Source organism: Lethenteron reissneri, chromosome 49 (genome assembly GCF_015708825.2).
Source record: "Lethenteron reissneri isolate LAM-NWPU_2019-01 chromosome 49, ASM1570882v1, whole genome shotgun sequence".
Classification (NCBI taxonomy): domain Eukaryota; kingdom Metazoa; phylum Chordata; class Hyperoartia; order Petromyzontiformes; family Petromyzontidae; genus Lethenteron; species Lethenteron reissneri.
In genome coordinates this window covers 216,370-242,090 of record NC_083827.1, presented here as the reverse complement: position 1 = coordinate 242,090, position 25,721 = coordinate 216,370, and the positions used below count along the sequence as shown (strand labels likewise).

At 50.9% G+C, this 25,721-nt stretch overlaps 1 protein-coding gene across 7 annotated transcripts in view; it reads left to right on the top strand.

Moving 5' to 3' along the window:
- LOC133354898 (putative tyrosine carboxypeptidase MATCAP2) overlaps positions 1–20,547 on the top strand; it is a 65,213-nt gene extending 44,666 nt beyond the window's left edge. For 4 of the 7 annotated variants that reach the window (XM_061572077.1, XM_061572076.1, XM_061572075.1 and 1 more), the window contains 3 exons: positions 6,074–6,379; positions 18,523–18,620; positions 19,262–20,544. In XM_061572077.1, coding sequence (XP_061428061.1) covers positions 6,074–6,379; positions 18,523–18,620; positions 19,262–19,426 — 569 coding nt within the window. In that variant the 3' untranslated portion in view covers positions 19,427–20,544. Of the gene's footprint in view, positions 1–6,073; positions 6,380–18,444; positions 18,682–19,261 lie in introns of those variants that run through there. The other 3 variants (XR_009756643.1, XM_061572079.1, XM_061572081.1) reach the window with 3 other exon arrangements.
- The last annotated feature ends 5,174 nt before the right edge of the window (positions 20,548–25,721 follow it).

The following is a 25,721-nucleotide window of genomic DNA, read 5'->3' as shown; positions in this document are numbered from 1 at the left end:
CGTCGGTAATATGAAGCGAAGCCAATAAAACTCCTCACCTCCCCCACCGAGGTCGGAATTGGCCAGGAGCTGACACACTGCGTTTTGGCGGGATCGGTAGCAATACCCGAGCGCCCCACGATGTGCCCCAAATAACGCACTGACTCGCGAAACAAATAGCATTTTTGGGGCTTAAATTTCAAATTAGCAGCCCGCATCCTTTGGAAAACCGCCCGCAGCCTCTGGAGATGTTCGTCAAAGGTTCTTCCAAAAACAATTACGTCATCCAAATAAATCAGGCACGATTCCCATTGCAATCCAGCCAAAACCAATTCCATCAACCGCTGGAAGGTTGCCGGCGCTGAGTGTAAGCCCATCGGCAACCGGTTGAATTGGAACAGGCCGTGCGGTGTACGGAAAGCGGTTTTAGGCTTCGAATCATCGTCCAGAGGAAGCTGCCAGAATCCCGAAAGTAAATCTAGTGTGGAGAAGAATCGCGCTCCCGCCAAGGCGTCCAGCGATTCGTCCATCCGTGGGAGCGGGTATGCGTCGGCAACCGAAACCTTATTAAGGCGACGGAAATCTACGCAAAACCGCAACGAGCCATCCTGTTTCTTAACCAGGACAATCGGTGCTCCCCAAGGGCTGGTAGAGGGAGAGATAATGTCGGCGGCTAACATGTCATCGACAGCCGATTTGACATGGTCCTTTTCGGCGGGACTCAACCGAAAAGGATTTTGGCGAATAGGCGCGCTGTCACCCGTGTCAATATGGTGACGCAGCAGGTGAGTACAACCCAAATCGTATTTATTCCGACTGAAAACGTCGGAAAATTCCTTTAGCAGCGATCTAAGCCGTTGGCGCTCTAAATTGGACAGGTTCGTCGATCCCGCACAAAGCGCGTCGAGCCACCCTTCATCGCCGTCCGAATGCGGGTGCGTCCGAGCAGCAGTGTCAATGTGGTTCACGGCAGGTTCCTCGCAGGGCACCGGCGTCGCGTGAGCGAGCACAGTCCCTTGGGGAACCACTACTGTCTGCGACCCGACATTGAGGACCGCGATGAAGGGATCCTCGTCCCCCCTTACGATGGTCTGGGCCGGAATTAAATGAGGCCCATTAACCCCGGCCCTAGACGGCCCCAGCACAACACCCTGATCCCCAACACCCTTAGCGAAGGGCCTACGAAGTTTAAGAGGTACCAGCATTTGTGCCCCCGGCGGCACACGCACTGTTTTTACGACGAACGCCGGTACCGTCGCGAACGCCGTCCGAGTCGCTACAGGGGAAGGCAGGAACGCCATACGTCGCCCCGACGGAAGCTCAATGCATCCTTGGTCGATCAAAATACGAATTGGCATCCTGCCCAAGAAGTCCGTCCCCAGCAGGCACGGAACTGCCAGTGAGGAGGAGACAAAAATCGGCCCCGACAATTTGATGTCCCCGATAGAAATTTGCGCTCGAATCTGTCCCACGATGCCGAGAGAGCCCCCGTTAGCGGCATAGAAAGGGACATTAACCGGTAGCAAAGGACGGCTCTGCACCGGTAGAATATTGTAAATTAGTTCCGAAATAATTGTCGCCGATGCCCCTGTATCGACTATGATGCGTACCTCCACCCCATCAATGTAACCGACCACGGCCGACGATCCCGACGCCGCGGCCACCACGCGATGGGCCAACACGGACCACCGCTCGGGCTCGATTTGAGTCCCCGCAGTGATCCGCGCCGGTCCATCGCAGCGCCCCACCGGCCCCCCGTTCGTTACGGTGCGAGAGTGTGCGACAGGTGGGTGCGTTGGCCAAACATGTGAGGTGCCGCGACTCGCCGGATCATGGTGCTGGAGCTTGGGAGGAGGAAGAGGAGGGCCGGCGTCCTGTCGAGGCGTCGTCCCCCGCTGTCGAGGAGAACGGCACCCCGAGGCGACATGGCCCCGGATGCCGCAGTTGAAGCACCGCGGGAGCGCCGATGGAGACGATGGACGGTCGAAACGCCTCGGCCCGTCCCGACCCGGCCGCGCCCCCGTCGTCTGTTGCCGTCGATGGTCGACGGCATAAAGTTCTTCTGACGGAAGGGTGGCTGCAGCCACCGCACGCCCAGCCGATGCCCTGTTTGCCTTTCGCCGCTGCTGCAGAAGGTTGGCGTGGAGGAGTCGCGCAGCCTGGAGGGAGGTCATTTCTGCATCCCCTTGTGCGATGACGACGATGTCGAGGTCGTCCGCCAAGAGGAGGATCTTCTCCGCGACCATTGCGTCCACGCCGTCGTCGTCCATGCGGGGAAAGGCTGTTTTTGCCAGCGCCAGAAGACTTGTCCGGAAAGCCAGAGGCGACTCTTTTTCACCCCGCCTGCGATCGTAGAACTGCTGACGGCATTCGGCTGAAGGTCCATAGACCCCGGCCAGCAGCTGTAGCGCCATTGGTAGTGTAGCCCGCTTCTCTTTTGGCGCCGACGTGAGTGCGGCGAGCGCGTCCCCATCGAGGAGCGCCGGCAGCGCGCAAAGGGCCTCCTCGTCGGACCACCGCGCCATCTCCTGATGGGCGAGGAAGCGTCGCCGGAAGCCGCCCCAGTCACCCTCCGCACCGATGAATTCCTTCAGCGGGGGCAGCCTTTGGTGAAGCGCAGCGGTCGATGTGGACTCCCGCAGGTTGCTTTCACCTCCCTTTGGCGGTGCCTCGGCGCGACTGGCCGATGGCATCGCCTGTCGCGGCAGCGATGACGCATCCTTCGGCTGCGATGACGCTGCAGCCCCGGCGACGGCGATGTCGGAGCCGATGTCTAAGCTGGCCACGCCCCGAACAGCCGCGGCGTCCATGGCGGGAAATTCAAATTGTGAAGTCGCTGAAATGGCGGGAAAGTGCTCCGGCCGCCGGTTCTCCTCGCCCTGCGGTGGACCACCAGCCCCCAACCGCGTAATGCCTTCCAGTGTGGCGGCAGCGGCATAAAGTAGCTCCGCCAGCCGTTCGTGAGCCAGTCGTAGTGCATCTGGCTGCGGCCCCTCTCCATGCTGACGTCCCGGTGAGAAGGCGCCAGGCTCCGGCTGCACCCCATCTTGTTGCTCTGTCTCGGGCTCGGCGATCTCCGCGGCGTCCTCCTCTTGTGGTACCCTGGTCCGAGCTGTATGGCGCGTTTCCATTTTTACCACTTCTGACGCCAGATGAAGTACCCGTCGAGGACGCTTGACAACGGAGTTGAGGCACACGTATATTTATTTAACAAGTTGCCAGTACAGGACAGCCCTAGAGGGGGTAGCGGCCCCCTCACCCGTATAACTCAGGGAATACCCCTAGCTATCCATAGCCTATCCCCTGAGTCCTCCACTAAGAGCTAGGGGAGGCTGTCTGGCCCGACACTGGTAATCGGGCTCGGTACCCGGAGTCCCAGAGCACTGGCTCTGGTTCACGGGACCACGCCACTGGCTCGAGCCTGATCCCGTGGGGCCCTGATAAGGGCGGCGATCAGGGGGAGTCCAGGGCTCTAGCTACGACGTCTTCCGACTTCTTAGCTTAACTATAACATAACTGACTAAGCCCATATAACGACCCCTTTTTATACCCAACCCTCCTTGAGGGGTGGGGCCCCGGGGGATCGTAACGCCGAACCAGCCCCCCCCCAGGGTGTCTGGCTCGGACGTCGCAGAGGGCATCTCCCTGTGCACACACGTAGCCCCGCCCACTGTGTTTCTTTCCCATAGGCTGCCATGCATAACGGCCCTCTCTCCAACGTCCCTACACTACTATACAGTCGCTAGATGTAGCAGGTACCACCACAGTCGGTATGCACTGCTGTAATCATAGCAGGTACCATCACAGTCAGTATTCACTGCTGTAATCATAGCAGGTATCACCGCACGGGACTAGGCCTCACCATGCCACTCTGTCAGGTGAGTACTTTGTGCTATAGAGTCGATAAATACTGCAATAGAGTAAGCATGTACTACTGTAGTGATAGCAGGTACCACCACAGTCGCTATGCACTGCTGTAATCATAGCAGGTACCACCACAGTCAGTATGCACTGCTTTAATCATAGCAGGTACCACCACAGCATGCACTGCTGCAGCCCTGTGAGCCATGTGGCTCTTGAGCCGGGGGCAGCCGCAACAAACAAAATATGAACACAGAACATGCCAAAGCGAGAACGTGCAACAGAAACATCCTAGAATAAACCAGAAAATATTCCTAAAAAACGTATTCAAACGCTGTGTGCAAAAATCACAATGTGGTGCAAGCCAACAACAACAATCATAAGACAATTTAGATGAACCATATGTTTTTGAATTACCAAAATAAAGCTATAAAAACAATTTAACAACAGTAATCATAGGAACTGTGATAAAAAAAATTAAGAATAAACGATATACATAACACGTACGACAAAACCTGCAGCGATAGCTGGCAGCACGACACTCCCAGTGTATGATGTGTGAGTGAGTGTATGATGTGCGAGTCAGCGTATGATGAGTGAGTCAGTGGATGATGCATAGATACACTATTGCTTATATCCAAGTACAACAGCCTTAGAGATTCTGAAATGTAAGACAATTCTCCCCTGTTGTGTTGTATTCTCTCTATGAATAATAATTCGCTAGCTTTGTGTAGTATTTGATTAGCTTTAACAGACTTTATGTGATGTATTATTTTAACTGCGTTTGGTATTACCTTCGAATCTCTGCACCTTTTGAGGAACGCCAGTGACGATATTAATTTCATCCGCTTGATTCAGAGCTTCTCCAATTTTCTAGTTTTGAGAAAAGTATCCTCCCCATAGAGGTTAGTCAATTTAACACGTAGGCTTTCGCGACCAATATTCATAATAGTTTTTAAATCATAGCAGGTACCACCACAGTCAATATGCACTGATGTAATCATAGCAGGTACCACCACAGTATGCACTGCTGCAGTGAAAGCAGGTAGCACCACAGTATGCACTGCTGTAATCATAGCAGGTACCACCACAGTCAATATGCACTGCTGTTACATTTTTAAGAGTAGTTTTGAAATATTTTTAAGACCCGGGCAATGCCGGGTACTTCCTGCTAGTACTTTATATATGTCGAATGCGCAGCCGTGCCGAATTATCCACAATTACGAATGATCAAATACCGAAATAACAAGGTTTTACTGTATACTAATGATTCGTTTTGACATCCAGAGAAAGAGGTAAACCACCAGAGATTCAATTTTAGAAAGACATTTTTGCAAATCATTTTTTACATGTTTTTATTGTAACGCAACACGAGCCTGTTACAATACGCCATTCGAAAAACGGGGGGAGAGGGGGGACAGGCAACCCGAGTTCGGCGCAACAGGGCCCTCCCTATGAAGGGGAAGAATTTGGCTCACTGCCCCACCCAAGTGAGGAGTTATATGGGGGAGGGGAAAGGTGGAAGGGTAGAAGGAGACACGCACATGTGTGACCTCGAGATGAACACCCCACCGAATAATGCTCCGTTCCTACCCATTCCCAGCCGAGAGGCGCAGCCCTTCCCATACATCCATCCTTACCTCCTGACCTTTCGTAACTTATTTTCATCAAATGTTTTGTGGGTTGGGCTCCTTGGCAAACCTCAGTAAACAAATTAAACCTCCTTGTAAAACCCACCTTAAATCCACCTCATGAGAGCCAAAATTTTTACCTCCAAGTTTAACTCTTTTGCTGAACCCCATCTTTAAATCCCTCATTAAACCGCTTTGGTGTACTCCCTCATTAAATCTTGTCTTTAGACTTTCCAGAAAATCTTATTTGTTGAACATTCTCAAACCCCCTCAATTGAAAGTATATTTTGTTTAACTAGGTGAGTACTCAAGATTCCAGGATGAAACTCAATTGCAATAGTGACTTGGAGCATTGGTCTGCCTGTAGAAGACGATTGCTATGTTTAATCCCAATTGAGTAATTTGCAAACAACTTTTCGACTTTGGCAAAATGGCATCATGAAACTGGCACACATTGGCCTCCTCTTGCAGAAGGACAATCGGAGGACCTTTAACGTTCCGCAACAGGTGTTAACAAGGCGCCACTGCTTGCCTGTGTCGCGTCGACATTTAACACCCGTCGCTGCATCCCCCTCCATTGGCGCGCGTGACCCTCGCCCTAGGCACACACTTCCTGCGGGGGCTGAATGGCGCCCGCCAGCCGTGGGGACGCCCAAGCGGGCGGCGCCGCTTTGCGCTGCGCCCGGCGAATCCCACTGAGGAGGGGCTGGCGAGCGTGCACAGCGTGTTGCACCGCCGTGACCCGCTGCTGTGGCGCGCCGCGCTGCTCTACTACGCTGTGAGCCGTGCCGCCCACCTCTCCTTCTCCGCGCTCTTCGCGGAGCTCGGCCGCTTCGTGCGTGACCCATCCACACGATGGGAGTATTGCCTCCGCGCGAAGCGCGGCCAGGAGGACACCTCCGTCCCGGGTGAGCATCGGCATCGTGTTAAAGTCGGGCGTGTGAGACGCGACGAATCAGGGTGCACTGGTGGCGCAGCGGTTAGTGCGTTGACTGATGAACTCGTGTGCATATTGTGTAGGGCGGTGGCAATGGTGGTTATTTTGCACTGTGCTGTGAATGTGGTGACCTGAGTTAGATTACTGGCTATGGCGAACAGTGGTATTTACATATTGATTTAAAGCTTTCGTGACTGCAGGAATTCATACTCTGTGGGTCTTTCGGTAAAGTCACGTAGATAGAAATATAATAGATCACGACGTTTCGATCACAACACAGGCATTCGTCTTCATGTGAGAGAGAGAAAGCTACTGAAACAAGGTCTTATATAGGCCTGAGATGGGAGTCCCCTCAGGGTGAGAGGGTGGGGCTAGAGATGGTCTCCTTGAGGCTGTGGAAGTGGCCATTGTATTGTGAGAGATTAGCATGTCAATGATGCATCGGTGACAGAGCGAGTAGGACATCCAGCCTGTCAATACAAAGACATCCAACCGAGTAATGCAAATCCGAGAGTCAGCTAACATCGGCAGGAAGGATGGAAACATCAGAGCCAGTTGTGACTTAAACTGGCTAATAACATCCTTCCAATCATTGCTCAGTTTGTACCCATCTTCTCGGTTGAAATTGTGTCTGTGTTTATATATCTGGATGGCTTCATGAACAAATCTTTGATGATAGCCAGTGGGTTTGCAGAGTACCTTCGTCTTGGAAATTTTTATTTCATGTGAGCTCACAGCATTAAAACAATGATCAGCCACGGCCGAGGTATTGGTCCTACCGTGTTTCAGATCTGTTCACGAACATGGTCCGAGACAGGTACATAAAATTTGTGATCTGATCCCATCTGTGAAGGATGTGATCCCTGACATGCAATACCCCGGTGTCTACAAACCTACAAACTAAGCTGTGTCTGCGGCAGTAGTTACATTGGGGAAACTAAACATCATTGTTTTAACGCTGTGGGCTCACATGAAATTGATTTTTCCAAGACGAAGGTACTCTGCAAAACCACTGGCTATCATCAAAGATTTGTTCATGAAGCCATCCAGATATATAAACACAGACACAACTTCAACCGAGAAGATGGGTACAAATTGAGCAATCATTGGAAGGACGTGATTAACCATATAAGGTATTAACCTGCTGTGATGTTTCCATCCTTCCTGCCGATGTTAGCTGACTCTCTTGAGTTGCATTACTAGGTTGGATGTCTTTGTATTGACAGGCTCTGTCACCGATGCATCATTGACATGCTAATCTCTCACAATACTTTGGCCACTTCCACAGCCTCAGGGAGACCATCTCTAGCCCCGCCCTCTTACCCTGAGGGACTCCCATCTCAGGCCTATATAAGACCTTGTTTCAGTAGCTTTTTCTCTCCCACCTGAAGATGATTGTCTGTGTTGCGATCGAACGTCGTGATCTATTATTTTTTAATCTACGTGACTTTACCGAAAGACCCAAAGAGTATAGTGGTATTTACCATCTGAACTGATCCTGAGCACCCCTTTCACCAACCTGCACCGACCTGCTTGGTGAAGTAACCCTTATTACTGACATGGTGTGCAGAGACCTTCATCCAGCAGTGGGTTGACACAGGCCTGACATTTAAACTCCATGAATTGTTACATGTGTAGTGTCAGTGATTCGGAGACAAGGTTTGTAGGAGGCACCTTCTCTATTCTTAACATTCACGGTCTCGTCCACACACTCTCCACAGTTGCTTAGCCTACCCTGTACACAACACCAGCCGTCTAACACTGACGGCGCTGACTGAGATAGCCAACAACTAACCTTTCAACGCAATATCTCGTGAAGATGGCAGCGACGACGAGACGAGTCCACTCCCAGAACCTGAAGCCTTGAGCTCCCACTCTCGGCTCCTTTTATCCTAGCAGCGCGGCCTGGCTCCGCCCTGACCGTGCCTCCCTTCTCAAAGCCACTAGTAGGTTCCAGGGGCCTCCAGATGGGGTCATCCGTGTCCACCACAGTTGCCGCCGTTGTCCACCAGCCGGCGCTATTACACTACACATGTGTAGTGACTAACTCGGAGACAGTAAGACTTGAAGGCACTTCTTTTATTTAACGAACACCATCGGCGATAATACACACCCTACGTGGGTACACACTATTACTGTTGCTAGCCTATACAAAACACTAACCGTCTAATACTGACAGTGCTGAATGGAGACAGCCAACAACTGGCTAGCAGCGCAATATTGAGTGAAGACAGCAGCGGCGATGGCGACGAGATAACAGCGACGATGGTGACGACGAGATGGTAACGACGACTATCTTGAACAGCATGACGGGGATCCTACTTCCAGCAACAGCCACGAGGTCCCTCACAGGGGCCCTTCTTATACTCTCAGCGTGGCCTCGCTCCGTCCCGGCCACGCTCCCTATCTGGGACCTGCTAGCGGGTTCTGGAGGCTTCCCGATGGGCCCCCCTCTGTGACCTTTCCCCTAGATGTCCCCCACTCGTGTCTATCGAGGCCTGCTGACGTGGGTATTGCCATACACCGAAGTTACCCTTTTTTGCTAGCAGCCAGCGCTATGCCACTACACATGTATACAGTCATTTCTCATTTAACGTGGTAGATGCGTTCCTGAAAAGTGCCTGGTCAAATGAAAAGCGAGTTAAGGGAAATACATTTTTCCATAAATAATATAACGATAAAGTTTCATGAGATACGTGGTTGTTTAGTAACTGCAGCTACATACTATGAACATTCCTTTCCTTTGTTAATGCTACTCCCTGCACCCCCCCTTGGTGCTGTTGATCCTGCATAATGCATGGGCATAATATGACTATGAAACCCCCCCACCCACCTCCTACGCATTTCCCATGAATATGCTAAATTCCTCTTCATATGCACATTCTTTTTGTTAAGGCGCTCTTCCACCTCCAACCCAGCTTATATATAAGCTCCTAGCTTGGTAGTGTCTCATTCTTCACCTGAAGACGGCTGCTTGCGTTGTAGCCGAAACGTCGTGAGAATTATTTTATTATGTTTTATTTTTATTATTTTATTAATTCCCTTCTACGTGACTTTACCGAAAGAACCAAGAAGATGAATCCCTGCAGTCACGAAAGCTTTAAATCGAAATCTAACCTATAAAATTATTTTTTTTGTCTGTCCGTCTGCGCACGTGCGCTTGCGAGGGATTTGGCTCTCAAACGGTGGGGTTTACGTAAAAAAGAAATTAGCCAGGTCGCACGCCGTAAGCCCCGCAGTGGGTAAGCGCAATTTCCTTTTCCCGTTCATCACCTTAAAATGAGTTCCATTAGCGATTTTTCGTTATCTATATATATAAAATCGAAAATCTGTGTGTCTGTCTGTGTGTGTGTCTGTCTGTCTGTGTGTGTGTCTGTTTGTCTGTGTGTCGCCGGACCATACACAGTTTCATTGGACGAAATGTGAGGGATTTGCGAGATGCGATTGGTCCGTTTGGTTTTCCACGGCGGTTGCCCCTGGCAATGGGTAGCGACGCATTCGCTGCGGGGTGGGCGCCATTTTTAATTCCCGTTAAAAATATGCGCACGCATTAACACGCGACTCTGAGGTAAATTCATCAAAGTTTCACGTCCTCTTCACTCCCCCCCCACCCCAATGTGTTCAATTACTATTATAGAGTCGGTAGATAATAAAATTATAGCGATTAGACAGTATTATTGTAGCGCGGGGGGGGGGGTTAACGGCCCCAGTACCCAGCCTCAGCCGGGTGGGCAATCTAGGCGAGGCCGGAGGCTCTGCACGGTACTAGGCCTCGACACCCCACCACACTATAGGCCGTACATATTACTGCACAGCGGCCGAGGAGATCGTGGCTGGGGGGGGGGGGGCAGGGGTAGCAGCCCATCTGTGTATATATGTGTAATGTAGTAACTTGTCGGGAGACGACTTTACGGGTAGCACACTCTTTATTAACACCAACTTATATTACACAGGTGGCTAACTGCAGCCTAACCCACGGGGTTCCCCTGGCTACACCCACACGGGCTCTTACGCCCTGTAGCTTCTCGGAACCCACCCGGCTGGGGTGTCCGTCTCGACTCTGGGTCCCACAGCCTCGTCCCACATGGACATCAGACCACGGGTCCCACAGTCTCGCCTCCGAGCCACACAGGGTCCCGGCCCTTACAAGGACAGCGGGACTAGGGGTCTCAGGGCCCTACCTCTTCAACTCCGTCTTCGATCTTCAACTGGTTATCAACTCCCCGAGTGCTCCCGCGCGTCCCCCTTTATAGTCCTCCATGCGGACGTCGCTGAGAGCACCCATCCCAGTTGACCAATCACTGCGTGCTGCCCACGATCCTATTTCCCACCTTGTGTCAGCGCGCACAACCACGCACCCCGCGCTGCCCCGTGATCCATCACTGTCGGCGCGCGTCAACACCACCACACTTGATGTAGCCACACCCGGCGCGCTCACACACACGCCCCCCCCTTGTCAGCGCGTACCGCCACTACATATCTAAGGTTATTAAGAAATATATTTTTCACCCGGGCAACGCCGGGTACTTCTGCTAGTTTATATAGTTTTGCCGTTCGGCGTGGGACAAAGCACGCAATTGCGCATGCGCAAAACGCTGACAGGAGTTGCAACTAGCAATGCACACACGATCGCTAAAACGTTCATTTGCGTTAACAATGCTTAAAAAATATACACACAACGCTGAGGTTCATTCTTCACAGTCTTATGTCCTCTTCTCCTCCCCAATGTGTGCAGTTACTGCTAGAAAGTCCGTAGATATTAATATTATAGCGCTTACATAGCATTATTGCAGCGTGGGTGGGGAGAGTGGCCCAGCCTAGCAATGTGTCACCTCCTCCGGCTGGGCAATCTAGGCGAGGCCGCAGGCTTTGCATTGGACTAGGCCTCACCACGGCAATATACAGTACAATTTTATTGACTCTTTCGCTAAGAACTCTGGTTCATTGTTTACTATTATGAAACTAATAAGTTGGCAAATATTACAATAATAATGTTTGTGTGCAGAAAACTAATATTTAATTATTAGGTTGCTAAATATTTTCTTTTTAGGTGTTTTTATGACGCTGCGACGGTCTACTGCCAGTCTGTGCTGTGGCCTGCTGTTTGCTGGTTAATTAATGTCAGTGTACTGCCACTATTATCTAATTTTGCTTTTGTCCATTATGAGTGTATGCCAGTCTATAATCTGTTGCCTGCTTCTTTCCCTCAGTGTACTGCCAGCCTTTCATGTCGACTGTATCCTGCTTTTTCAACTGCTAACCGTATTTTCAACTTTTTATGTGGACTGTAGCAATGCTTATGTCATTGAGTCGGCGTACTGGCAGTCTATAATCTAAACTGTAGCCTGCTTAATCTTGATTTGAAGCTTTCGTGACTGCAGGAATCCATACGATGTGATTTATTTTATTTTATACCTACGTGACTTTACCGAAAGAACCAACGAGTATGTAGCCTTCTTCTTGGTTCTTTCGGTAAAGTCACGTAGAACGGAAGTAATAAAATAATAAAAATAAAACATAATAAAATAATTCTCACGACGTTTCGACCACAACGCAAGCAGCCGTCCTCAGGTGAAGACCAGGTCTCTCGGACGGCTGCTTGCGTTGTGGCCGAAACGTCGTGAGGATTATTTTATTATGTTTTATTTTTATTATTTTATTACTTCCCTTCTACGTGACTTTACCGAAAGAACCAAGAAGATGAATCTCTGCAGTCACGAAAGCTTTAAATCGAAGTATGTAGCCTGCTTCTCAACTTACCTGTGCGTACTGCTGCACTTTAATGCACACTTATGTCAGCTTATTTCTTCAATGCATTTATATTGTTTCGATTGCTCACATCACACTATTTACTGATACGTAGTACTGCGATGCTGATTAATATGTTATACTGCTAAATACGTTGGACTTTCTTAGCAACAGCCCATTGCATTTCGTCTATCGTTTTGTTACATTCATTCGAACATCACCCATTTAAATTTTGCCGTACCGCACCTTTACTTTCCACCAAAGCGGGGAGCATGCAGGGAGGTTTAATGCCCCATATATTGTTGACCTTGCTTTCTTACGGTGGGTGAGGAACATTGTGAGAGAGACATTGTTCTTCCATACCAAGAAAACACCATCGCACGATTTCCTGACACTAACAGAGCATACAATGCCCTACAATAACACATTTTCCTGTCGCAAGGCCAAGATGGATACCACGTCAAGATTCCTCCAATTAAATTACAAAGCTGCAGGACAAAGACATCCTCAAAAAACTGGCTCCTCTAAAAAAACTTATATTCCTTCGTGATCATAGACAGAGGAGGAAACCACATATTATGGTGCGCCAACCTCTTTCACCAGTATGTTGTTGATGAGTATGCCAACATTGAGAGTGAGCGCTCATCTCTGGGACGCCATCAATGCCAAAGGAGATGCAAACGGTCACAATGTGGGCTGATCGTCACAAAAATACTGAGCATGGTGGATTTCAAACAACGCTCAGACCTGCCTCCCTACTGCCCTCTTTGCAAGATCTTCCAGGCCCACTTTAATGTGAAATTCTGCTATTCTAGAAGAAGCCATTAAATATTTTTGCCAATACATCAATAAAGGCTCTGACATGGCTGTCTTTGCCTTACAAAACAGAGGGGCAAAGTGTGCATGAGCTCAAACTTTTTTCCAAGGAACATACATCAGCAACAATGAGGCCATTTGCATAATTATTGGCTTTCCCATCCATGACCGTTCCCCCACAGTCGTCCATTTGGCACTTCATCTCCAAAATGGTCAACGCATCTACGTCACCAAAGGAAATGCCCAACAACAGGCCCTGGCTCCACTAGATACCACCCTGATGGCGTTCTTTGTTTTGTGCCCAAGTGACCCATTTGCTGCCAATCTGCTCTCCATTAAGTTCCCTCCTACTATACATGGACTGCTCAAAAAAATGGAAGCATCGTGCTGCTGACGGTGAATCTGATGCCTTAGGATGAGTCTACGCAGTTCATCCCAACAATGAGCAGTGCTATTTTCTCCCAATACTTCTCCATGTTGCCAAAGGGCACAAATCTTTCCAAGACCTCTAAACAATGGAAGGAGTTGTCTGTCAAACATACAGGGAAGCTTGCAATCTTCGTGCAATTCTTGCGCATGATCACCATCTTCATAACGCTATGACAGAAGCTTCTGTTGGTCAGTCCCCTTTCCAACTGACATTGCTCTTCTGCATAAATCTTCAAGTTTGCAGCCCATCTAACCCCATGGGACTCTGGCAAAAATACAAAGAGGGCATGAGTGAGGAGATCCTTAACGGAGCTGAATGAGAAAATACAAACCTCGACGTCAACTTTTCTGATGTCATCTTCAAACAGGCCCTCATCCTCCTTCAGGACAAACTGCACTCTATTGGTGGAAAATACCTCCCGTCTATGGGACTACCAACACCCTATAGGGACAACCTGCATGTCCTTGCTTAAGAGATCCTACGTTAAATATGCTATCATGCTTTACAGCTTCTTAAATGTATTTAGAAAAATTAACCAAAGCTGATGGATGCACAAATAGAAGCCTACACGGAAATCTTGGAAGACATTGAGACTACAAATCTAGTCTTCTTTTTCCTTGATGCACCTGCCAGTACTGGGAAGACCTTTGTTCTCAAAGAGAACATTGCTCTAGCTGTGCATCATTGGGGATTGCTGTGTAAGTCTATGAGTGTGTGTGTGAGTCCAAGTGTGCGAGTCAGTCCATGTGTGTGTGTCAGTCGCTGTGTGTGTGTTATTCCGGCAAAACAACCTCCTACCTCCTCGCGGTGCCGGACGGGCAACACTGTCGTGGGCAGTGCTGTGGGGGGAGGGCCAATGCCCATTGGCCTCTCCCCTCATGGCGTCTGTGACCACCACAGTGGCTAAACGGGGGCTCTGGACGGGTGCGAGGGGCTGGTAACCCCTCCACCTTCAATTAACCACCACTAAACTACGAGTTAAATATAAACCTGTAACTAATAAGCTTGTGCCGGAGGCCCCGGGGGGTCAGGCTTTTATGACGTCTCCTGGCCAAACCCCATTTGGCGGAGCCAGGAGATTGAATTTTCACCCTCGGGGCTCCTCCAGAAACAACAAAAAACCATTGCGGATGGCCACGTGGAATGTTCGAACGCTCACTGCGGAGGAGAGGCTGCCACTCCTCTGTCGGGAGCTGGACCGGTACCGCCTAGATCTCTGTGGCATTCAGGAGGTCCGGTGGACCGGTTCTGGCTCCTGCCACCATGAGGGGTGGACAGTCCTCCACTCGGGGCAGGAGACTGCCAAACAACAGGGAGTGGCTCTTCTTCTGAACAAAAGAATGAAGGGGGCGTGGGAGCGTGGCGGTGAGGTGTGGGAAGCTGTAAGCCCCAGGATACTTTCGGCTCGCCTTCCCATCAACCAGAGGCGAGGAGTGGTGGTCGTGGTTACTTATGCCCCCACCGAAGACGAACATCCATGGAGGGATGCAGGCAAAGCCGATGAGTCAGACGCTTTCTATGACCTCCTGTCACAGGTGCTGGCTAAAGTGGCCACTCGGGACAGAGTCATCTTGTTGGGTGACTTCAATGCCCGAGTTGGTCATGATGCTGGCACCTGGTCTGGAGTGATTGGAAGGCATGGGCCAGATCAGCTCAATAACAACGGTAGGAGGCTGCTAGATTTTTGTGCAGCTCTTCCGGCATCAGCGCATCCACAACATCATGGATGCATGCCGGGTCCAAGCAAGAACATCTGCTGGACTACATAGTGACGGACCAGCGGATGCGAGCCCATGTCCTTGACACCAGGACCTACCGTGGAGATGATCTGCCCTCTGACCATCGACTAGTCATCTGTAAGATGCGCCTGCCATTCTTCCACTCCAGTGGTGGGTGTACAGCCAGGATCCCATTTCAACCAAAAGTGGCCTGGTCTCAGTTAGCTGATGAAAGTTGCAAGCGAGAATTTCATCATCGCTTGCAGCTGGGGTTGGCATCGTCCCCCACTCCACCTGATATCGAGGGTAAATGGGCGAGGTTTAAGACTGTGACTCATGCAGCTGCAATGTCTGCTTTGGGTACGCGGTCCAGACCTCCCCAGAAACCCTGGCTGACAGAGGAGGTGTTCAGGTTAATTGAGAAAAAGCGACAGGCCCACTCTCATCGGCTACAGCATCCCACGTCAGAGAATGAGGAGGTTTACTGCAGCCTTCGCTCGGAGGTTCGGAGAGCCGTAAGGCGCTGCAAGGATGGGTGGTGGTCGCGGGTTGCTGAGGAGATGGAATCTGCCTCAGTGGCCCGCGATCACAAATCACTATTTAACTCCATCAAAAAAGTAACCTGCAGCGCCATACCTATTACCATCATTAGGGGAAAAAATGGTGATCCAAACTCCGACCCCCAGGAACAGGTTTGCAGATTTGCTGAGCATTTCTGTGAGGTCCTGGGGGAGGGAAAATCTCTCAGCCAGGAAAACATCATGGCACAAAGTGGGGATAACCCTGCTGAGGCTGCGATGCCTCAAATATTGGAGGAGGTCACCCCCTGTGAGTGGCTGGCTGAGGTGCCATCTGTTGAGGAAGTACTGAAGGCGATCCGGAGTCTGAGACCAGGAAAGGCACCGGGCAGAAATGATCTCCCAAGCGAAATGCTGAGGGAGGGTGGCGCTTGTGCACAGACTGCCCTATATCACATCATAACAACAGTCTGGACCGCTCGACGGGTATCGCAGGACTGGAAGGATGCCCTGGTGGTCCCCCTCTTTAAGAAGGGGGACCGCACAGACTAACAACTACAGGGGCATCACACTCCTCAGTGTGCCGGGAAAGGTCCTGGCAAGGATTATTCAACATCGCCTTGCTAGACACGCTGAGGAGAGGCTTATGGAGCCCCAATGCGGTTTCAGGAAAGGGCGGTGCTGTACAGATGCCATATTTTCTGTCCGTCTGCTACAGCAGAGGTGTAGGGAATTCCAACAAGACCTACATCTCTGCTTTATTGACCTGGTCAAGGCCTATGATACCATCAGTAGGCCTGGGCTCAGGGTTGTTCTTCGTGCTTTCGGAGTCCCTGACCCTCTGCTCACGATCATTAAGGACCTTCATGATGGTGAGCGGGCCCGGGTAAAACTACGTGGCCGGGAGTCGGAGCCTTTCCCTGCACACCTTGGGGTGCGACAGGGATGTCCTCTGGCTCCCACATTATTTAACATCTATTTCAACTGCGTAGTTCGTGAAGCCTTCAATAGCTGTACCGGGGCAATTTCCATTTGGTACAGATATAATGGGAGGCTGATCGACGCCCGGGTGCGATCAAGGGATGGCTCCCTATTGGTCAACCACGTTATGTATGCCGATGATTTGGTAATAGCTGCTCATTCAGAAGAGGAGTTGGAGACGCTGCTGCTGAGACTGGAGCGTGCCACTTAGAGGTGGGGCCTTACCATCAGTCCCACCAAAACTAAGCACCTGCCTGGGTATTTTGTACCATCGGACACTCCACCCCCTCAACTCCCAATCGGTGATGGGGCAGTTGTGGAGAGAGTGGAGAGTTTCCCATACCTGGGCAGTGTGCTTATGACCGGCTCCAGTTTATCAGCAGAGGTCTCACTCCGAATCAGTCGAGCGGCATTATATTTTCATCGGTTTCATAACGCTGTGTGGAAGCTACCTGGTCTGTCGCTCCGCACGAAGCTTCAGGTCTTCTCGGCCACGGTCATTCCCTCCTCTACGCTTGCGAAACGTGGACCCCCCTAATGGAGCATCTTCGCCGGTTGGAAACATTTAGGCTGGCCTGCCTACGATCCATCCTGGGTTTAACCAGGCTGGATTGTGTGAGGAGCTCACAAATCCTTGAAAGATCTGGGCAAAGTCCCATCGGTGAGCTCCTCCGGCAGGCAAGGCTGCGTTGGCTGGGTCATGCAGCCCGCATGCCCAGCTACCGCATGCCTAAACAGCTTTTGTTCGGCCGGATCGAGGGGGCTAAACGGGCGCGGCACGGGCTAGAGAAGAGATGGAGTGATGTGGTACGGGAGGACGTGGAGCTAAGTGGACTTACCGATGACTGGTACCAGCGGTGTCAAGATCGGCCTCAGTGGAGGAGGCTCGTGAAGGACGCTACTGGGCAGTTGGAGGCAGTCGCCCTCCAACAACAACGGAGGGCAGAGGAGCGACGCTCACAACAACGAGCGGAGCGCCGGGTGGCTAAAGCACAGCAAGTTGGTACGGTAGGGGGCACAGGTGGTGCATCAGCCAGTCATCTCGGGCATCTCGGTCAGTCGACCCGTGGCACCTGCTGGGTCTGCCCCGTGACCTCTTGCCAGCGGGCGTTCGACACTTCACGTGGCCTCAAGGTGCACTTGGCCTGGCACAAGCGTCGTGGTGACGTCACCGCCACTTAGTGGCGAATGGCGGTTGTTGTTGTTGTTGTCTTAGTCGATGTGTGTGTGTGTTAGTCGATGTGTGTGTATGGCTCCATGTGAGTATGTAAGTCACTGTGTGTGTATCTACGTATGTCTGTCGATGTGTGTGTGAGTCCATATGTGTGTGTGTTAGTCCATATGTGTGTGTAAGTCGATGTGTGTGCGTGGGTCCATGTGTGTGTAAGTCCATATGTGTGCTTAGGTCGATGTGTGTGTGAGAGTCTACGTATGTGTGTGTGTGTGAGTCGCTGTATGTGTGTACGTCGATTTGTGTGTGTAACTCCATGTGTGTGTATATAAAATGGATGTCTGTGTGTGCGAGTCCATATCTGTGTGTAAGTAGATGTGTTTGCGTGTGTGGGTCGATGTCTGTGTGGGTCTAAGTCGATGTGTGTCTTTTTCACCCGGCAACGCCGGGTACTTCCCGCTAGTAGTTTCTAAATTAACTTACCTTAAATTATCTCATCACTTTCTCTCGATGCAGTGATGTAGAGTTCCAAATACGATTTGCAGATAGCCAAAGTAGCAGATAGCAAGTACGTGAAAAAGGAGGGAAAACTGTCCAGCGAAAACGGGTTATGTGAACACCACGCGTTAAGCAACGACTTCATTGTATCCGTAGGTAGCGAGTATGCGGCTTCCGCGATGGTCACGCGGTTGGGCTAATGCCGGGTGGCACGACCGTGTTTTCGGGCTCCAGGCTGCTTCAACAAAGACCAGGTTTACCTGACGGGCGTCCTCGCCATCCTGCGCCACCGCCGCTCCATTGACTTCCAGATGCTCTACACCCTGGGCAAGGCGAGTTCATGCTCGTCAATGCAAGCGTGCATGGTTATCGATACGTACACACACATGCACACACGAGCCCATGTGCTCACACGTATGCATGCACGCACACAAGGATACACATAAGTGTACGTATATGTGCACACACGTACATGCTCGTGCACATGCAAAGGTTTGATGTCAATGTTATGACCAAACACCAGATAATCTGGTGGGTCTTACTGGTGATGGAAAGAAGAGTAATGCTAATATAATTAAACAATGTAAACTGAGAAAATGTTGATGTCATGGTCTTGTAGCATTAGCATTAGTGTTGTGTTGGCCTGGTATTGATGCACAGTGTGTCGTGGTAGTGCTGGATGGTCAAGAGCAATGATTCCAAACTCGTCCTATGCCCAGGGTTTTTTTTTCAATTCATCTGCAAATTAAACCACGACGTATTTTGTGCACATGACGATTTGCAATCATGTAAAGCTGTTCCCTGGGAGGTCACGAGGGCTGGCATTTAGAAACATTGCTCCAGAGGCAGTGCTCGATGTTCCATTGGTTTATGAGTGACTCTTGGTAGCCAAGCACTGAAGCTATATTTCTCGGCCCTCCGAACTCTCGCTTGCACCGTCACCACTGAGCCGACTCCGGGCCCCCTCTGGCAGGTCTCCATCGAGGACGTGGAGCGGCTGCGTCCGCTGGCCACAGCAGAGAAGACGCGGCTGCCGCACTTCCTACGTAATCCCGAGAGCTACCAGCGTGAGCTCGACCGGATCATATCTGCTAACGGACTGTCGGACTCGGAGCTGCTTGAGCTCATGCCAGACTAAGCGACAGGGCAGCACCGCCAAGAGGACCACTGGGCATTCCGTTTGCGAGCTTCCACGGATGCGGGCCACAGAGTGATGGCTGTGGGATCCGCGCAAAACTAGAGTCGGACAGCTGTCATTATGTCCAGTCAGCATTAAATCAAAAACGCTATTCACCACAGATGCGGCATTTGAACGTTTATTGAGATCTGCCCGGGGGTTGCAGCGGCTTGGTGGAGTCCACCAAGCTGTGCGCAGAGTCAACGGATTCACTCCCGCTACAGCCGCCTTTTTTTGTACAAGAATCTCCTCAAAACCTCAGTTGTTGTAAAGTGAATGTTGAAGACTAAGTATAATTATTTACAGCCCCTTTGTCAATCCACTACGACATGAAGCCCTCCACACACTGTGTCAGTCATGGAGGTTGTTTGACCATACTTTTCTACGTTGATGAGTGTAAGTTGGTGAAAAGGGAGCTCAGAACTATTTCAGATATCACCATCGCTTCAGTTCAGCTGTGTTAGTGTGGAGTGGTGGTGCAGTGGTTTTCTGTATTGCACCATAATCCCGCTGGCTGAGTTCAATTCCAAGCCTCTCTCGAGAGAGGGCGGTTGGGAGAGAGGAGTATAAAAAGGGCAGCTCTCCCAGCGTGAGTCAGTCCACACTCACCTCAAGACCCGAATTCATCTAGATAGCGCCCTGGCACTTCCGACCCCCGGCCCTTGTCAGGGCCAGGTCCGAACGGCCCAGTGGCGGCACCCGTTACCCTGACAAGGTCGGGTGAGCATAGCCTCCCCTAGGTCCCTTAGCGGAGGAATTCCCGATAGCAGAGAATAGTGTGAGGGCACACTAAGTGTGAGGACGTATCCTCTAGGCTATCGGGTGGGAGAGGCAGATACCTATTCTTAGGTTTTTTCGGTAAAGTCACGTAGGTAAAAACATCAAAATTAATGAAAATAAAATAAAACAAAAAATCACGACGTTTCGGAGGCAACACATCGTGATTTTTTGTTTTATTTTATTTTCATTCATTTTTATGTTTTTACCTACGTGACTTTACCGAAAAAACCTAAGAATATGAATCCTTGCAGTCACGAAAGCTTCAAATCTAGAATTAAGGCCGATACCTCTCCATGTTAGGGACGCTCTTAGTCTTTAGAGCGAATAAACGGTGTTGCCTACAAAGGGAAGTCTGCCTATTTTGTCAACACTACATATACAGTACATATGGAGTGAAGTTGTGGGTGTGAACAATGTATATGCTGTATAGCATACTACTAGGCGAGGTAGTTAACATCTCGCCACCGCGGTGCCTCACACTGACTCACCAACCCACACACTAACTCACCCACTCAACCTCCCATATTCCCTCACCCATCCACCCACCCACTAACTCAATCACCCGCCCAACCATGCACCCACTCACTACCTCACCCACCCACTAAATCTCTAACCCATTCACTCACTCACCCACCCATTGAATCTATAACCCACCAAATCACTCATCCTCTCACCAAATCACCAACCCACCTCTCACCCACTCCCGCACCCACTCACACACTGACCCACCTAGTCACTCACCTTAACTATTCACAAACTCACCCACTAACTCACTCGCCCACCCACTCACTCAACCACCCACCAACTCACCTACCCACTAACTTAACCACCCATCTTCTCCGCACTCAGGCAGCCACCCGCTCAATCATCGTACCGACTAACTCACACGCTCACTTACCAATACACCCATTCACCCACTCACCTACCCACCCACAAACTCAATCACCCATTCGCAATCAATCACCCTACTCAAAACAACTCATCCACTCACCCACCACCCAATCATTCACCCTGCCCCTCACTCACCCACTTATTAAATCACCCACCAACCCACACACTCACCCAACAACCTACTCACTCACCCATCCACTAACCCACTCACTCAACAATCGACTCACCCACCCACTCAACAATCGACTCACCCACCCACTCACCTATTCACTCCCCCAATCACACGCCCACCCACCCATGCACTCAACATCCCACTCACCCACCCAATAAACGAAATTAAACAATTTTTTATTTTACAAGGTAAGGCCCACAGAGCTATATAAATATTTTCAGAAGCAACCTGGCCACAAATGATAGCTTAACTAAGTGGCTTATCACGCGGAAAATTATAGCAGCCAAATCCTATAAATGCATGTTTCTAAATGTGGAGGAAAAGCCCGGAGAACCCGGAGAAAAATCCAGGTGACCTCGGGGAAAATAGGCAAACTTCAAATATACAGGCGGCAGGGCCGGGATCAAGTCCATGCCCACCTGTATATCAGGTGGGCACCGTGGTGCCCCATTCTCTGACTCACCCAACCATTCACCTACTCACTCACACCACGTACTCAAATACCCATCCACTCACACAATGACCCACCCACCAACTCAACCACCCAACCCCCATTTAACCACCCAACCACCAAACCACTCACCCACGAACCAAAAACTAAACTTGTTTTTATTTTACTAGGCAAGGCCCAATGAGCTATATAGATATTTTTCAGAAGCGACCTGGCTACAAATGATAGTTTAACGAAGAGAGTTATCACGTAAACATTTATAGCAGCCAATATCCTATAAATGTGAAGGGAAACCCCAGAGAGACCACAGGGAGAACATGCAAACTCAAAATATACAGGCATCATGGTTGGGGTCAAACCTACGAAATCCAATATACCAGTTTAATACGTCGGCTTTCGCGACCAATGTCATCCATGAGTTTCTTTTTTATTATGTCCAATATACCAAGCGAGGGAGTTAACATCTCGCCACTGTGGTGCCTCTTTATCTGACTTACCCACCCACTCAACTACTAAAGCCACCCATACACTCACCCACTCGCAATCCCACTCACCCTGCCATCCACTCAACCGCTAAGCCACTCACTCATCTACACACCAAGCCACTCAAGAACTTACCTGTGCACCCACCTACCCACCCACTCACCTATTCACTCCCCTACTAACACACCCACCTAACCACCCACGCACTCAATCACTCACCTACCCACTCACGCACCCAATAAACTAAAACTAAACTATTTCTAATTGTACAAGCTAAGGCCCACAGCTATATAGATTTTTTTTCAAAAGCGACCTTGTTATAAAGTGGCTTATCACATCTCCATGTATTGCAGCCAAATCCTCTGAATGCATGTTTATTCTCAATGCAGAGGTAAAACCCCAAGGACCCGGAGAAAAATCCACGTGACCACGGGGAGAACAAGCACATTCCAAATATATAGTCGACAGGGTCAGGATGGAATCCATGACTGCCTGTATACTAGGCGAGGTAGTTAATATCCCACCACCGTGGTGCCCCACTCTGACTCACCAACCCACTCACCCACCTACTAACTTACCCACTCAACCTCCCACATTAACTTACCCACCCACCAGTCACTCACCCACTCACCCAACCACCCACTCAACCACCCACCCATTCATCTGTTCACTCACACCACTTACTCAAATACCCACCCTCTCACTCAATAACCCATCCACTCACTAATGAACCCACCCAAACACTCACCCACCCACTCAGTTACTCACCCATCCACTCACCCACTCAATCATACAATGACTCACTCAATCTCTAACCCACTCACCGACTCACACCCGTTAATTTGGACACCCAGCCACCCAGTCAAGCACCCACACAGTAACACCAACTCACCTACCCAATAACTCACTAACCCACCCAGCACTCACTGAGCGAGTCAATCTCTAACCCATCAACTCACTCTGAAACTGACTCTTTCAACCACAACTCACCCACCCACTCACTCACCCAATCACTAACCCACTCACTAAATTTCTAACCCACCCACTACCCACCTAACCTACCCACACACTCACCCACTCACACACACACACCCCCTCATCCACTCACTCATTAATCCACTCACATACTCACCTAGCCACTCACCTACTCACCCAGTCAAATACACATCCACTCACCATGTCACCTACTCAATTTTAACCCACACACACACCCAACAACTCCCTCAGCTACTCAGCTACTCACCCACTAACCACATAATTATTCACCCACCCATCACTCAACCACCCAATAATTCAAACACCCAATAATTCAACCACCCATCAACTCAAGTTCCCACTAACTCAAGCATCCACTAACTCAACCATCCACTACTACCCACAAACTCAACCGAGCCTCTTACAAGTGAAGTACCGTTGAGGACGCTTGGACACCGTTGTAAGGCACACGTATTTATTTATACAAGTAGTCGTAGAATACTAGAGGGGTGTATCGGCCCCCTCACCCGGATAGCTGGGAATATTCTATTAGCTACCCCTGACCTATCCCTAGTCCTCCACTAACGGGGAGGCTATCTGGCCCGACACTGGTCAGTCGGGCTACGGTACCCGGAGTCCCAGAGTACTAACTCTGGTTCACGGGACCACGCCACTGGCTCGGTCCTGCGCGGCCCTGATAAGGGCGGCGTCCCAGGGGAGTCCAGGGCCTAGCTGGTCGATCTTCCGTCTTCCCCTATTTACTCTAAGACTGAACCCCGAGCTCTCTGGCTCATCCCCTTTTATACCCCCCCAGAGGATCACAACCCCCCCCCACGGGCAGCCCCCCCAAGCCGCCCGGTGCGGACGTCGTTGCGGGCACCTCCCCGTGTACTGACGGAGCCCCGCCCACTGTGTTTGTTACCCGTTTGATCCTATGCATACAGCCCTACACAAACAGCCCCTCTGTAACAGCCCTACATCACCCCCCCCTGTACAGCTCGCAGCCGTCCCGGCTGCAACAACTTCAATAAAGGTTTATTAACCCCTTGACCTCCGCGTGTGCCTCAAAAAAACAATTTTAACCATAACGTGAAGAGAACAACAACAAGAACCAACAAACCCCGAAGGGAAAACAACCTGACGCACCCCCCCTGAATAAATACGAATTCCGTAAGAGCGACGTATATACAATTTTAGCAAGGAACCCCTAGCACACACGCAACACAACACAACACAATGTGGCAGGAGCACCCCACCGACGCAGCACCCCGCAACCGTACACGAGAGAAATAAATTTCCTTTTAATGCATCACAAGAGTCTGCGCATTTTTGCGCGCGTCCTTGCTGCAGGCCCGTCACACGGGGCAACCCCGGATGGCGGACCGTCCGGTGGCAGCTGTCCATTCTGCAGTGAGTCCGCGCTTGACGTCGCGAGACCCTCGGCATCCCCCGTAGAGGTGGTTGGGTGCGAGCCCGTCAATCCCGGTGCACCTGTGGGCGGGACAGCCGGCAACACGTCAGGCGAGAGCAGCCGAGACGGACCCTTTGAGTCGGCCGACCCCCCACATGTTTGGCCACGCGTGTGTGGAGTGGGGCCTCGCACCGCAACGAATGGTTTAAGTCTCGAGGGGTGCACAAACCACCGGCGCTTCCCCCATTTGATGCGAACGCACTGAGGCCGCAAAACCTCGACCACCTCGACAGGACCCCGCCACGGCCGCACCAGTTTAGAGGATGTCGCGAGTGGTACCTGGGGGCAGTGCAGCCATGCCCTGTCCCCCGGCTTCCACTGCAGCACGTGCGCGCGACCCAGTCTGATGCGCTCATTTGCTTTCTGACGCTGGTTGGAATTTAGCATGGCAGCATCCCGTGCCTCAGCCAATTTAGCAAGGTTGAATTTAACATGGTCAACTAATTTAGTTTTACCCAGCGGCGTGGGGATCTGCAGCTGCGCCCGAACAGGTGGGTCAGGATCGCGGCCATACATGAGGAAGAAGGGTGAAAATCCTGTTGCAGCATGGGGGGCCAATCTGTATGCTGCCAAGACCCCATAAATTTGCAAGTCCCAATCGGTCTGTGAGTCCGAAACCTGCTGTGACAACATAGACGAGATGGTGCGATGCAGACGCTCGACCATCCCGTCAGTTTGCGGGTGATAGGGGGAGGTACGAATTTGTTTCGTTCCCAGGAGCTCACAGACCTGTTGGAGGAGTTTTCCGGAAAATTTTTTACCCTGGTCGGTCAGCAGCCGCTCCGGAGCACCTTTGTCCATGACATAACCTTGGACAAAGGCGTCGACGATGGCTGCTGCCGACTGATTGGCCAGGGGCCAGGCCATAGGCCAGCGCGTAAAGTACTCGACCCCGGTTAACAAATATCTATTACCCCTAGGGGTGGCGGGGAATGGGCCCAGAATATCCAGCGCGACAAGTTCGTTCACTCTGGAGACCCTGATAGACTGCAAAGGCGGGTTTGATTACCGTGCTGGTGGTTTTCGCTGCGCA